The 12,458-nt window shown below is 47.6% G+C and overlaps 1 protein-coding gene across 3 annotated transcripts in view; it reads right to left on the minus strand.

Moving 5' to 3' along the window:
- Window positions 1–12,458, minus strand: part of Rhce (Rh blood group CcEe antigens) — a 44,613-nt gene that overhangs the window by 31,253 nt on the left and 902 nt on the right. The window contains exon 2 of one of the 3 annotated variants that reach the window (XM_076933990.1): window positions 3,646–3,859. Coding sequence is in view for 1 of the 3 variants with exons in the window: in XM_076933988.1 (XP_076790103.1) it covers window positions 2,194–2,338 (145 nt within the window). In the remaining 2 variants the exon portion in view is untranslated. Of the gene's footprint in view, window positions 1–2,193; window positions 2,795–3,645; window positions 3,864–12,458 lie in introns of those variants that run through there. The other 2 variants (XM_076933989.1, XM_076933988.1) reach the window with 2 other exon arrangements.

The raw sequence follows: 12,458 nt of genomic DNA on the forward strand, positions 1-12,458 counted from the left end.
TATAGACAACCCAGACATGGTCAGCAGAGTAAGACACACACTGCTGGAAGATGCCCAGGGCAGTCCTTAGAGGTTGCTGGAAGGAAGCATTAACATTTCCGGTTTATTTTTTTACCCAAAGGCTGATGGTCTTTATCTATCTATACATGTTAATTCTTTCTCTTTCTTTCATTCATTCATTCATTCTTTTTTTTTTTTTTTTTTTTTTAAACAGTGGTTTTCTGTGTAACAACCCTGGCTGTCCCGGAACTCCCTTTGTAGACAGGCTGGCCTTGAACTCACAGAGATCCACCTGCCTCTGCCTCCTGAGTGCTAGGATTAAAGGAGTATGCTATTCTGTCCTTCTTTGAAAAATTTTTTACATAATAATTCTTTCAATTCTTTTTATTTATTCTATAATAATAACTATTATTATTATTATTATTATTATTATTATTATTATTATTTGTGTGGGGTGGGTTGCATGGGATTAGAAGGAGACCATTAGAGGGCATTAGATGCCCTAGAACTGGAGCTATAAATGGGCATGGTGGGAACTAAACTTGGGTCCTCTGGCTTTTAACCCCTGTGCTACCTCTCCAGCCCTATTTATTAATTTTTTAAATTTTCTGTTGCATTACAGACCTTGTAAGAATTACACTCATTCATTCATTTGTTTATTTGGGACATACAGAATTTGAGGTCAACTTGCAGGCATCAGTTGGCCTGGGTGGTTTCCATAGCCATACCTACCAGTTAGGGGCTAAATATGACAGGGGCCATGAGACACCATGGCAGATCCATGCAACTAAAGCCCGCGTGCCTGACTGTCAGCTGGGCAGTGACATCAGAGTACCTAGTTCCTCAGCATAGCAGCCTGCTTCTCTGGGTTGTGAGGGAGCAATGGGAAGCTGTTTGGATAGTGCATGCATCTTATACTACAAGTGTTCAATAAAGACCATGTGTCCAGACCTCACCGTGCATGAAATACTCAACTTAGTGGAGAAACAGGAAGGAACGAAGTTAAAATGAACATTGGGTCGGATGTAAAAAAAAAGTGAATGAACCTGGTGGTCATGGCACAGGCCTTTAAACCCAGCCCTCTGGAGACTGAAGCAAGCAGATCTCTGAGTTCAAAGCCTACCTGGTCCACAGAATGAGTTCTAGGACAGACAGGGCTGCAGAGGGAAACCCTTTCTCAAAAAACATGCGCACTCAAGGAAAAGACATTAGAACTGTGCAGGAGCCTCTGGCTGGGCCTCTGCTTCCAGGTAACTGGCTCAGGCTGCAGCTCTATTTCGGGGTCCTCTCTCGAGGACACCCCTCAGGGACACCCCTTGAGGGGCCCATCTGTTTGTCATGAGCATTCTGTCAGCCCGGGAGAGGAGCAGCTTCAGACATGTTGAGATGTTTTGTACAGGACAAACACAAGCTACTGTGGACATGCCACTTGTTTGGGTTGCTCTAGTCACACCACACATAGAATAAACAAACCGTCACTCCACACTGCCCGGCAGCCACTCTTTTTTTGGCTTTGGCTTTGATCTCCCAAGCAGGCTTTCCAGCCCTGGAGAGGAGGCAGGGAAGAGCGGAACCGGAGTACAGAAAAGAGCCAGCAAATGGGGAAGGGGAAGAGGAAAGGGGGGGAATCGGGGAACAGGTCGTGGGGGGGGGGGGGAGCTCTTTGCTGCAGAGGACCAGTGTTTGGTTTCCAGCATCCCACTCTGGGTGGCTCACTATTGTAACACCAGTTCCCAGGGGATTCAGTGCCTCTGCCCACCCCGGGGGAGCAACATTCACATGCACCCCCACAAGGGACACATACATCTAATTCAGAATCATAAAAATAACTTTTTTTTAAAGGAAGGAGTAACAGAAACCCCACAACACAACAACCAGCATGAAAGTCGTTGCCACAAAGGAGAGAGCAGGAGAGGCAGAGAAATAGAACATTGTAACGACCATTTGCACAGGGAATTCAGGATCACAGCCAAGCAGGTGCTGTGTTCTGTGCCTGCAAATCCAGGTGGGGCTTTTGGAAGAGAGAAGTCCCAGGCTACCCCTAAAGCTCAGCCCACACTGTCTCCATGCAAATAGTGGAAGGGCAGGAACCCTTCTCCTTGGGAATAGAAAGGAGTGCCTGTGCCCTCGGGGAGCCGCGAGCCTCAGACCTCCTCTGCCCTACCATTTGACCGCTTCCCCCCAGCCCCTCACCTTGATAGTTCGCCATGAACTTGCGATCCACCTGGGCAGTGTCTTGAGAGATGACAAACCAGAAGAGGAAGATAAAAGCCGTCTGCAGCATGAAGGCCCACAGGGGTAGGCAGCAGCGGAGGGACCGTGGGTACTTAGAGCCCATCTTGTGTCTATTGCTATACCCAGGTTCTGCCAGCGGCAGGCTTCACTGGTGTCCTCCACAGCCACTCGAAGGAGCGATAGGAGAGACACCCGCCAAAGGTCTTATCTCAGGCTGCAGGGCTGGCCTAGCATGGAGGGATGTCATGGGAGGAAGAGGCAACCCTTATTCAGTAAGTTTGTTCATTCAGCCGGTCTTGGCTGGACTCCTGTTGGAAGCTTCTACTGGGCTTGGTTTTATTCAGTTTATTTTATTGGTCTTTTCTGAGCTAGGGTATCTCTGTGTATGAGGCTTGGAACTTGTTACAGACAAGCACCACCACACCTGGCTCTGTGCTCAGTTTGAAGGAAAGCATTCTCTTTGCTTGACATCCACCCATCCTTTAGACTTGTTCCTTTGGCCTACCCTGTAAGAAGGCAGGCTCTAGGGTTAGAGCAGAGCATAAACCAGGCTCAGGTTTGGGTCCCAGAAAGGGGAGAAGGGGTGTAGGTTAGGTTTCTTTTTCTTTCTTTTTCTTTTCTTTTTTTTTTTTTTTTTTTGGTTTTTTCGAGACAGGGTTTCTCTGTGTAGTTCTAGCTATCCTGGAACTCACTCTGTAGACCAGGCTGTCCTCGAACTCAGAAATCAGCCTGCCTCTGCCTCCCAAGTGCTGGGATTAAAGGCGTGTGCTACCACCGCCCGGCCTCTTTTTCTCTTTTCTTTTCTTTTCTTTTCTTTTCTTTTCTTTTCTTTTCTTTTCTTTTCTTTTCTTTCTTTCTTTCTTTCTTTCTTTCTTTCTTTCTTTCCGAGACAGGGTTTCTCTGTATAGCCCAGGCTGTCCTGGAACTCACTCTGTAGACCAGGCTGGCCTCAAACTCAGAAATCCGCCTGCCTTTGCCTCCCAAGTGCTGGGATTAAAAGCATGCGCTACCACCTCTGTGTCTTGGTTTCAATAATTGTTGCTGTGGTAACATTCTCTGCCAAAAGCAACTTAGGGGAGAGAGGAAATTTTGGTGCCCAGTTCATCACAACAGGGAAGGCAGGGCAGCTTCAAGCAGCTGGTCACAGTGTGTCTGCAGTTAGAAGAGGGCCGTGAACGCTGGCTAGTGTTCAGCTGACTTTCCTTACACAGCCCACTGTACACAATTAAGATGTGTCTCTTACGATAAGGTACATTATCAAGCTAATCCCCCACAGGCAAGACTTGAGCCCAAGCTAGTCTAGATTTTGTCAAGTTGGACATCACTATCACAGAACGGATGAATCAATGTCCCGGTTTCTCAAAATGGGAAACTGAGGCTCAGAAGTGACTTTAGATTCACAAATCTTACCTTTAAATTTTACCCCATTGTGGGTTGGGGAGATGGCTCTGTGTGTAACAGCACTTGCTGTGCAGGCATTCAGGCCAGAGTTCAAATCCCCACCATCCACAAAAAAAGCCAGGCAGGACCTCTTGGGCTTGTAATAGCAGTGCTACAGGGGATGGAGGCAGGAGAATTCCCGGGGTTTGCTGGGCAAATGAAGTTCCAGGTTCATTGAGAGATCCTGTCTTGAGGGAATAATACAAAGAGTGATTAAGTTGAACATCCGACATCCTCCTCTGTCCTCCGTGCATGAACACATGTACAAGTACATGTGAACCATACTCCACACACGGATGAGCAGAGAAATAAGCCTTACCCCATAAATCACAGAGGGCACCTGGGAGGTTCTGGGGAAGCACATTTTAAACAAATGGAAAAAAGCAGAACAGGCTGTTTAGCTGTGCTGGGGAAGCACAGAGAGCCACGCAGCTCCAGCTGCTCAGTTACAGTTAACGCCTGCCTGGTTTTGTTTTGTTTTTGATGTTATTGTTTGTTTGTTTGTTTATTTTTTAAATCGAGACAAGGTATATCTGCATAGCCCTGCTGTCCTAAAACTTGGACTGTAGACCAGGCTAGCCTCAAATGTAAGACTGACCTGCCTCTGCTTCCCACTTGTGGGGTTAAAGGCCTGTGCCACCGCTGCCCAGCTTTATGCATTTATTTGACCTTCCTTCCAAGCCTCTGAGTCCAGGCATCATCACCTCTGCTTTACTGATGAGGAAACGACTGCTTAAAGAGATGACATCACTACCAAAGTTGCACAGCTAATAAATGGCAGGGCTGGGTCCCATCCCCACCAGACAGCAGGCATGTGCTATGAACTTTGCATTTCTGCCTCCCAGGTTACCAAACCACTGTCTCTATTTCCCTAGGAGCCAAATATAGGTAACCTGTTTTTCCCTGCTGGCAGGATTCTTGGGAATCTGAAGGCACTCAAGCATGCCTGGTATAGCTTCTAGAAGGGAGGATGGGCATATGTACTGTGTGACATCCTGTTCTAGTGGCCAGGCATATTCTCTCTCTCTCTCTCTCTCTCTCTCTCTCTCTCTCTCTTTCTCTGTCTCTACTCAACTCGCCTTCCAGTGCCCTGAGTACACTCTATTCTATACTATAGGTCCTGTGACTGGTCCCTCAGGGAGAAGGGATGCCTCAGCATGGGCCCGCAGAGGCACCCCTTCCCCCACACCTGACTATGTATCCACCAAACATATCCCTCTCTCTCTTTATTTTTATAAAACACAATACCTTCTCCTCAGGGTGTATTTATTTATGTGTATGAGTGTTTGGCCTACATGTATGTTTACATACTCCATGTGTGCCAGGTGCCCTAGGAGGTAAGAAGAGGGCATTGGATCCCCCAGAACTGGAGTTAGGGATGGTTGTGAGCCTCCATGCGAGTGCTGGGAACTAAGCCTTGGGTCCTCTGGAAGAGCAGCGAGTGAGTGCCACCAACAGCAGAGTGGTCTCCCCAGCCCCTTCCTTTGTTTCTTGATGGTGACTGTGGGTAGCACCCTGATGTCCTGATGCCATGTTTTCCTCACCAGGTTGGACCCCAAAACGGGCAAAATCAACCATCCTGCCATAAGTTGCTTTGTTAGGTGTTTTACCACAGCAACAGGGAAGGAACTGGTACAGAGACAATGATTCCTCCTGTGACAGTTTCACTCTAGAATGGCAGGGTAGGGAAGTGGTGAAAGGTAGGAGGTGGGAGCTCTTAGGGAACACAGGTCAGTGGGGGCGAGGCCTTGGGGCTGTGTCTTGCAATGGGCCTCTCCTGTATTTCCTTTCCCTCTGCTTCCTGCCTACCACAAGGTGAGCATCCCTCCTGTGTGCTCCTGGTATGGTGAAGCTAGACATCGTCACAGACCCAGAATCAGCAGAGCCAATAACCATGGAGCAAAAACCCACATACCTGCAAAGCCAAAATAGCAATTCTTCCCTTCAGGTTGTTCCCCTGAGTGGTAATGGTTGAGGTCACTAATGTAGGTAATGACCATGAGGTACTAGGGCCTCCATTCTTATTCTGGAAGATTGACCACACCAAGGGTGTGAGCTTGCTCTAGGCATTGGGTATGGTCATTCAACACCTATGAGCTTTGGAGCCAAGCAGTCTGGGTTCAAATCCTGACTATGGAATTTATTAGCTGTATGACCTTGGCAAGACAATAAGTCTCTCTGTCTTTCTTTCTTTCTTTCTTTCTTTCTTTCTTTCTTTTTTTGGTAAAGTGTCAATCTCATAAAGTTGGTGTGAAGAGGAAATGAGGTAAGGGCTGGGGGTCTGCCTCATGTTTGCCTAGCATGTGTAAAGCCCTAGGTTTGACCCCCAACAGCAAAATAAAACACAAGTGTTTTCTGTATGCTTCTTTTTTTATGTATTTCTTCTTATTCACAGGATTCTACTGCACACAGTTGGAGGCCTGTTTGTCAAAGCAGTTTCCAAGCAGAAAGGTCTTTCTACAGCCTTTTAGAGTGGTGACTCGGAGTCCAGGCTGTAGGGCAGATGGCATGGGTTTGAATCCCAACTCTCTAACATCCTGTGTGAAAGTAACTGGCCAAGTGACTTCATTGGCTGTTCGTAAAACCTCCAACCTACATGACCTTGTCAGTAATAATTTCCCCTTCACCACACTGCTGTGAGAACTAGGACAGAATGTCTATAACACATAGCGCTTCAGTAGGAAGAGCTTGGGCAGGAAGATGGCTCAGCGAGGGTTGTTTGCCCTCAGACTGATGACCCAAGTTTGCTACCCCAGGACCCACATGGCAGAAGGAGAGAATCAATTCCTTCAACTTTGTCCTCTGACCCTCACTCCTTTCCAATTTCAAATAAATAAATGTAATCTAAGCGCCATGGAGAACTATGCTCCATGCCACACAGACTTCCCAGTGAGAATATGTGATGATTGATACATCCCACTGACATGCTCTGTGGGGCGTCTGGGCTGTTTCCAGTCTCAGTTCCTTTCCCATTTCCCACCAGACAGGATCTCACATAACCCAGACTGGTCTCAGATTCTCTGTAGTCAAGGCTGGCCTCAATCTCCTGATCATCCTGCCTCCACCTCCCACGTGCTCTGATTACAGGGTTGAGCCGCCATTCTTGCCACATTGTCTGGTTCTGAAAGCCATGGTGAGCTCCCTTCCTTGATAGGTTCTCTGGGAAGAAGGGTAGGCGTGCGTAAGTCAGCCGTCTGGGCTTTGCTGGGAGCCTGAGGGCACAAAGCTCATGGCAGCTGAGCCAGTGCTACCCAACAGAAGCTTCAGGGGGAGATGCTGTGTGGGAGGTGGCAAGGCCTCTTCCTGATTTGTGAAACAGGATCACTCCAGCTCTGTTCTGAGCTTAGCTGAAGCCCAAATGCAAATCCCAGCATCCCGACCTCACAGTGTGTCAGGAAGGACAGGCCTAACTTCCTCTCTGACCTGGAACCTTTGTTTTGAGTTTAAACACCTGTTATTGGTTACTTTGCTAGTCATTGTGATAACAACAAAATACCCAATAAAAGTGGTGGAAGGAAGGAAGGGAGGGAGATAGTGAGGGAAGAAGGAAGGAAGTGAGGGAGGAAGGAAGGAAGAGCCAGCTTCTTATGACAGCCCACAGTCTGTGGTATGGTCCATCATGATGGAGATACCATGATAGCAGCTTTGAGGCAGCTGGCCACATTGCATCCCCACAGTCACGAGGCAGAGAGAGCTCTCTCCTCCAGCGGAGCAAGATGCCCAAAGAAGGCCAAGAGGAAGAAGGTGGTCCCGGTCCCCGCCGTCATCAAGAAACAGGAGGCCAAGAAGGTGGTCAATCCTTTGTTCTAGAAAAGGCCCAAGAACTTCAGCATTGGGCAGGACATCCAGCCCAAAAGAGATCTAACATGCTTCGTCAAATGGCCCCCCTACACCAGGCTGCTGCGGCAAAGAGCCATCCTCTATAAACTGCTCAAAGTACCTCCTGCCATTAACCAGTTCTCCCAGGCCCTGGACAGGCAAACAGCTACTCGGCTGCTTAAGTTTGTCCACAAGTACAGGCCAGAGACAAAGCAAGAGAAGAAGCAAAGGCTACTGGCCTGTGCTGAGAAGAAAGCTGATGGCAAAGGAGACGTCCTAACTAAGAGACCACCTGTCCTCTGAGCAGGAGTCGATACAGTCACCACCGTGGTGGAGAACAAGAAGGCTCAGCTGGTGGTGATTGCCCATGATGTAGACCCCATTGAGCTGGTGGTTTTCCTGCCTGCCCTGTGTCAAAAGATGGGGGTGCCCTACTTTATCATCAAGGGAAAGGCCAGGCTGGGGTGCCTGGTCCACAGGAAGATGTGCACCACTGTTGCCTTCACACAGGTTAACTCAGAAGACAAGGGTGCTCTGGCTAAGCTGATGGACGCTATTAGGACCAATAATAATGACAGATATGACGAGATCCGCCGATCCGCCGCCACTGGGGAGGCAACGTCCTGGGTCCTAAGTCTGTGGCTCGCATTGCCAAGGTGGAAAGGCAAAGGCTAAAAAAACATGTCACTAAACTGGGTTAAATGTACACTAAGTTTTCTGTACATAAATATAGTTACAAAATTAAAAAAAAAAAAAAAAAGAGGCAGAGAGAGGAGAATACTGGTCAGCTCACTCTCTCCTTTTTATTCTGCCTGGGATGCCATGCCATGGAATGGTACTGCCCAGATTTAGGGTTGGGCTCTTTATCTCAGTTAACCAAATCTAGAAACTTCCTCATGCACAAATGGTGACTCTAAACCCCATCAAGTTGATATTCAAGATTCAGGAGTCGGCAGACTCTTGTAGCCTAGGCTGGCCCTGAACTTCTGATCCTCCTACTTCCATTAATCCTTGCTTCCATATGTACACACTAGAATAAGAGGGGGCAGTGGCAGAACCTAGGGCTTTATACATGCCAGGCAAGCGCTCTACCCACTGAGCTACAACCCAGCTCCTAAAATTCTAATTAAGAGCAAATCATCTCTCTTGTTAATCATCTGTGAGATGGCTACTGCTGACTCCCTCTGCTTCCAGAAAAGTGGTGAAGCAAGGGAGAAGGGGTGGAGTATGTTCTGGAAAGAGGCTGACATAAGTCAGCTTACTTCTGTGCTCTCTGGATCTCAAGAGACTACTTCAGGGCTTGGGGGAAGTGGGGGAACTTGGCTAAAGCCCAAGGGACTTGTGATGTGATAGTCTGAGAAGCATAAAGGAAGGACTAAGAGAAGGCAGTCCTCTTCGGGCCTGTGGCCTGTCCCTCCGCTCATGGCAAGAAGACCATCCTCTTGGGTTGACAACATGGCTCTGTGGGCACTTGCCACCAAGCCCAACAACCTGAGTTTGATAACTGTAACTAACCTATGCAGTGGAAGGAGGAAAGTACTTCTATACATGCTGTGCACAGCCCCCTCAGAAATAAATAATATGTAATAAGAATACAAGTCTTGGGGGCTGGAGACATGGCTCAGCAGTTAAGGGCACTGACTGACTTCTTCCAGAGGTCCTGAGTTCAATTCCCAGCAACCACATGGTGGCTAACAACTATCTATAATTGGATCCAATGCCCTCTTCTGGTGTGTTTGAAGACAGCTACAGTGTATTCATATACTTAAATAAATCTAAAAAAATTTACAATCCTTATCTTTTTATCCCAGACACACAGCACCAACTCTGGCTATCAGCAGCTGTGGCCGGCTCAGAGGTCGTGCCCGTTCCCTGTAGGCTGGTGCTGAACTAACTGCTCCATGAGTTAAGGTGGTCAGGAACCTCAGTCTTCTGTAAAATGGAGCTAACACCATGCCAGAAGCGGCTCCCAGATGGATTCTGGCACAGAGTAGACAGGTGACTTCAGGACATGGAGTTGTCATCTGAATATGGGGTGTTACTGGAGTTCAGAGCCCAGGCCCTGGTAAGTTCAACAGGTTAGTTGGGTCACTTATCCTCAATAAGCCAATTAGGCAGACACATTAATAGCGAAAAATCAAAAAAAAAAAAAAAAAAAAAAGCTTTATTTATCTGTTCACACTGAGGAAAGGGACAAAGCTACCCAGTGACCCCCTTCATCCCTCAACAGTTTCAAATTCAGTCCTAACAAGAAGTCCTACAGAGAGCCAGAGTGTGTAGGACATACACAGTCTAAGTCAAGCAAGGGAGTCCTGCCTATCATGGACCCAGGATTGTCTCATGTGGGGAGCAACAGTCTCAGCCCTAGGCTCTCCTACAAGGTAGTCTGTGAGCTTGTAAAAGGCAAAAGATTTATAGGATCTGAAGAGAAACCAGACTATGGGCTTGTAAAACTTCTTTGAAGCCCCTGCTCTGGCTGCCCTGAACCTCTGGCTTTTTTCTCCCAGCCCGATTCATTCCTGTGGGATTCCAACTTCTTGGGGGTCTACTGTTTTAGTAGTCTGATGAGTAAAGACAGCAACTGAGCGACCCTTTAGAATATCCTCACTCCTGCCGGGCCGGTTACAGGATGGTAACCCACACTTCCATCTGAGGGCTGTCTCTCAGCCACCACCCTGAGACTCTCTCCAACCTTTCTCTGCTTGGTTTAAGATCTCCACAGTAACTCTTGGCCACACCCTCCTACTTCTCCTAGCAACAGCACCCGGGTCTGACACCCCTGGAGCACCCTTGTTGGGAACCTGGTGGCAGGTTGCACTGTGAGCTCAGGGAACTGGTGTGTCCACAGTACTTGTGTTGTAGCTCCTCTGAATGGCTCGTCTGTCTAATCTGCAGTGGGAGCCCAGGAAAGACAAGCTGAGCAGAAGAAAGTGCGGATTCTGGGCCCCCAAATCCTTCTAGTGATAGGGAGGAAGGCTGTTCAGCATGGACGTGCCACAGTGTCTAGAACCAGGATCTAAACAACTATCTGCTCCCCTCCATCCATCATGTCTCCAACTGCCTGCACTTCCTCCGTGAACCACTCTGCAGCTGAAGTCTTGGCTACTGCAGATATTCTGTTTCTTTCCTTTCTCAGTGATGGACAAACTTGAGGGAAGCCTGGAGCTCAGAGTGTCTTATGCTGGCCATCTGGTATTACTACGTTGGAGGTTGGAGTAGAGGTGAGAGAGGCACAGAAGATCAGTCACTTGAGTGAGGGGTAGAGGTGTACACCTTTAATGCCAGCCCTGGGGAGGTTGAGGCAGGAGGAACTCAGCAGTTCAGAGGCCAGCCTGGGCTACACAATGAGACTCTGTGTTGAAAGTGGGGAAGAAAAGAAAACAAAGGACAGAGTTGGGTGTGTTTGCTTGTGCTTTAAAAAAAAAAGTACTTGGTTGGTACTTTGGAGGCTGAGACAAAGGGGCATGGAGCAAGTTCAAGGTCAGCCTGAGCTATAAAAGGAGACCTTGTTTCAGCCTTTAGGGTCCAAAACAAAAACAAATAAAGCAAAGAACAGAAAGGGTTGGGTAAGGAGGGGAGAGAAAAGAGGAAAAAGAAAAGAGAAGTTGCTTGGGCACTGGCATGATGCTGGGCTCTGAGCACTCTTCACCCTTCATCCTGAAGGCCTGAGTGTAACCAGAGGCTCAGAGGGATGCGGTAACTTGCCCAAGCTAGTAAGTGGCCAAACTGGAATTTCAAGCTTGCTCTTAAACAGCAGGAAACCTTGCCTTTTTTTTTTTTTTTTTTTTTTTTTTTTTTAAAGTGCATCTCCACAGGGTATAGATTTGATCCCCAATGGTGGACAGACAAGCTTCACCCTAGACACTTTAATGCACTTCAGAGATGCTGTAAGTGGGAGAAGAAGGGAAAGAGGGCAGAGCAAACTGGAACTGGGTTAAAGACAGAGCATGTAAGCCTGCATAGTGGCACACACCCTTAATCCTAGCACATGGAGGCAGAAGTAGATCACTGTGAGGTTGAGGCCAGTCTGGTCTATAAAGCAAGATACAGGGCAGACAGAGCTACCCAGAGAAACCCTGTGTCTAGAAAACCCTGTGTTTTGAAAAATGAAACACATACACACACACATACACACACACACACACACACCAATAAAACATAACAAAGGGCTGGAGAGATTGTTCAGTGGTTAGTGCTTAGTGCTGGCTACTCTTTCTGAGAGGACTTGGACCCACATGGAAATAGGCTGGGTAGTGGTGGCACACCTTTAATCATAGCGCTGGGAAGGCTGAGGCAGGCGGATCTCTGTGGTCCTGGTGTACAGGCCGAGTTCCTGGTCAGCCAGGGCAGCACAAGAAACCTTGTCTTAAACAAACAAACCAACCCCCAAACCAGAGCAGAAAAGGCTTGCTTGCTTGAGTGGCTTGCAAGAGGAGAGTTAAGATCTCATGCTAAAACACTGGGTTCCATCAACATTAGGTCTCCCTCTCAGGTACTGGGGGATCTTTGAAGACACTAAAAGGAACTTAAGACCTTTGGAGTGGTGTTGATTAAGATAGTGACCGCAGGCTGGGAAAGATGCATGTGGTCCCAGGGCAAACCAAGATAGCACCTAGTTACTGCGAATATAAAAAAGGAAAAGTATGCTAGATGACTAGGGCTCCAGTTACTGAGGGGATAAGGTGGCAATGCTACTTACTAGGACTTTCTGTAACCTCTTAAAGAAATCTTCATAAAGGGTTATAACCACGCGTGAAACGAAATCAAACGTCTAGTATGAGCTCTAGTCTACTTTATAGTAATGTCAGCCAAGCCAAGAAAATTGTGGGAGACATAAAATAAAATGCAACCAGTAGTCACGACCCACCAGCGGCTCGCCTCCAATGGTTACTTTCCTACACTTCCCTAGTTTTGTTTTTTGTTTCATTTATTTTTCTGTTTTTCGAGAAAGGGTTGGTAGTGTC

The sequence above is a fragment of the Arvicanthis niloticus genome, chromosome 5 (genome assembly GCF_011762505.2).
Source record: "Arvicanthis niloticus isolate mArvNil1 chromosome 5, mArvNil1.pat.X, whole genome shotgun sequence".
In the NCBI taxonomy this organism is placed as follows: domain Eukaryota; kingdom Metazoa; phylum Chordata; class Mammalia; order Rodentia; family Muridae; genus Arvicanthis; species Arvicanthis niloticus.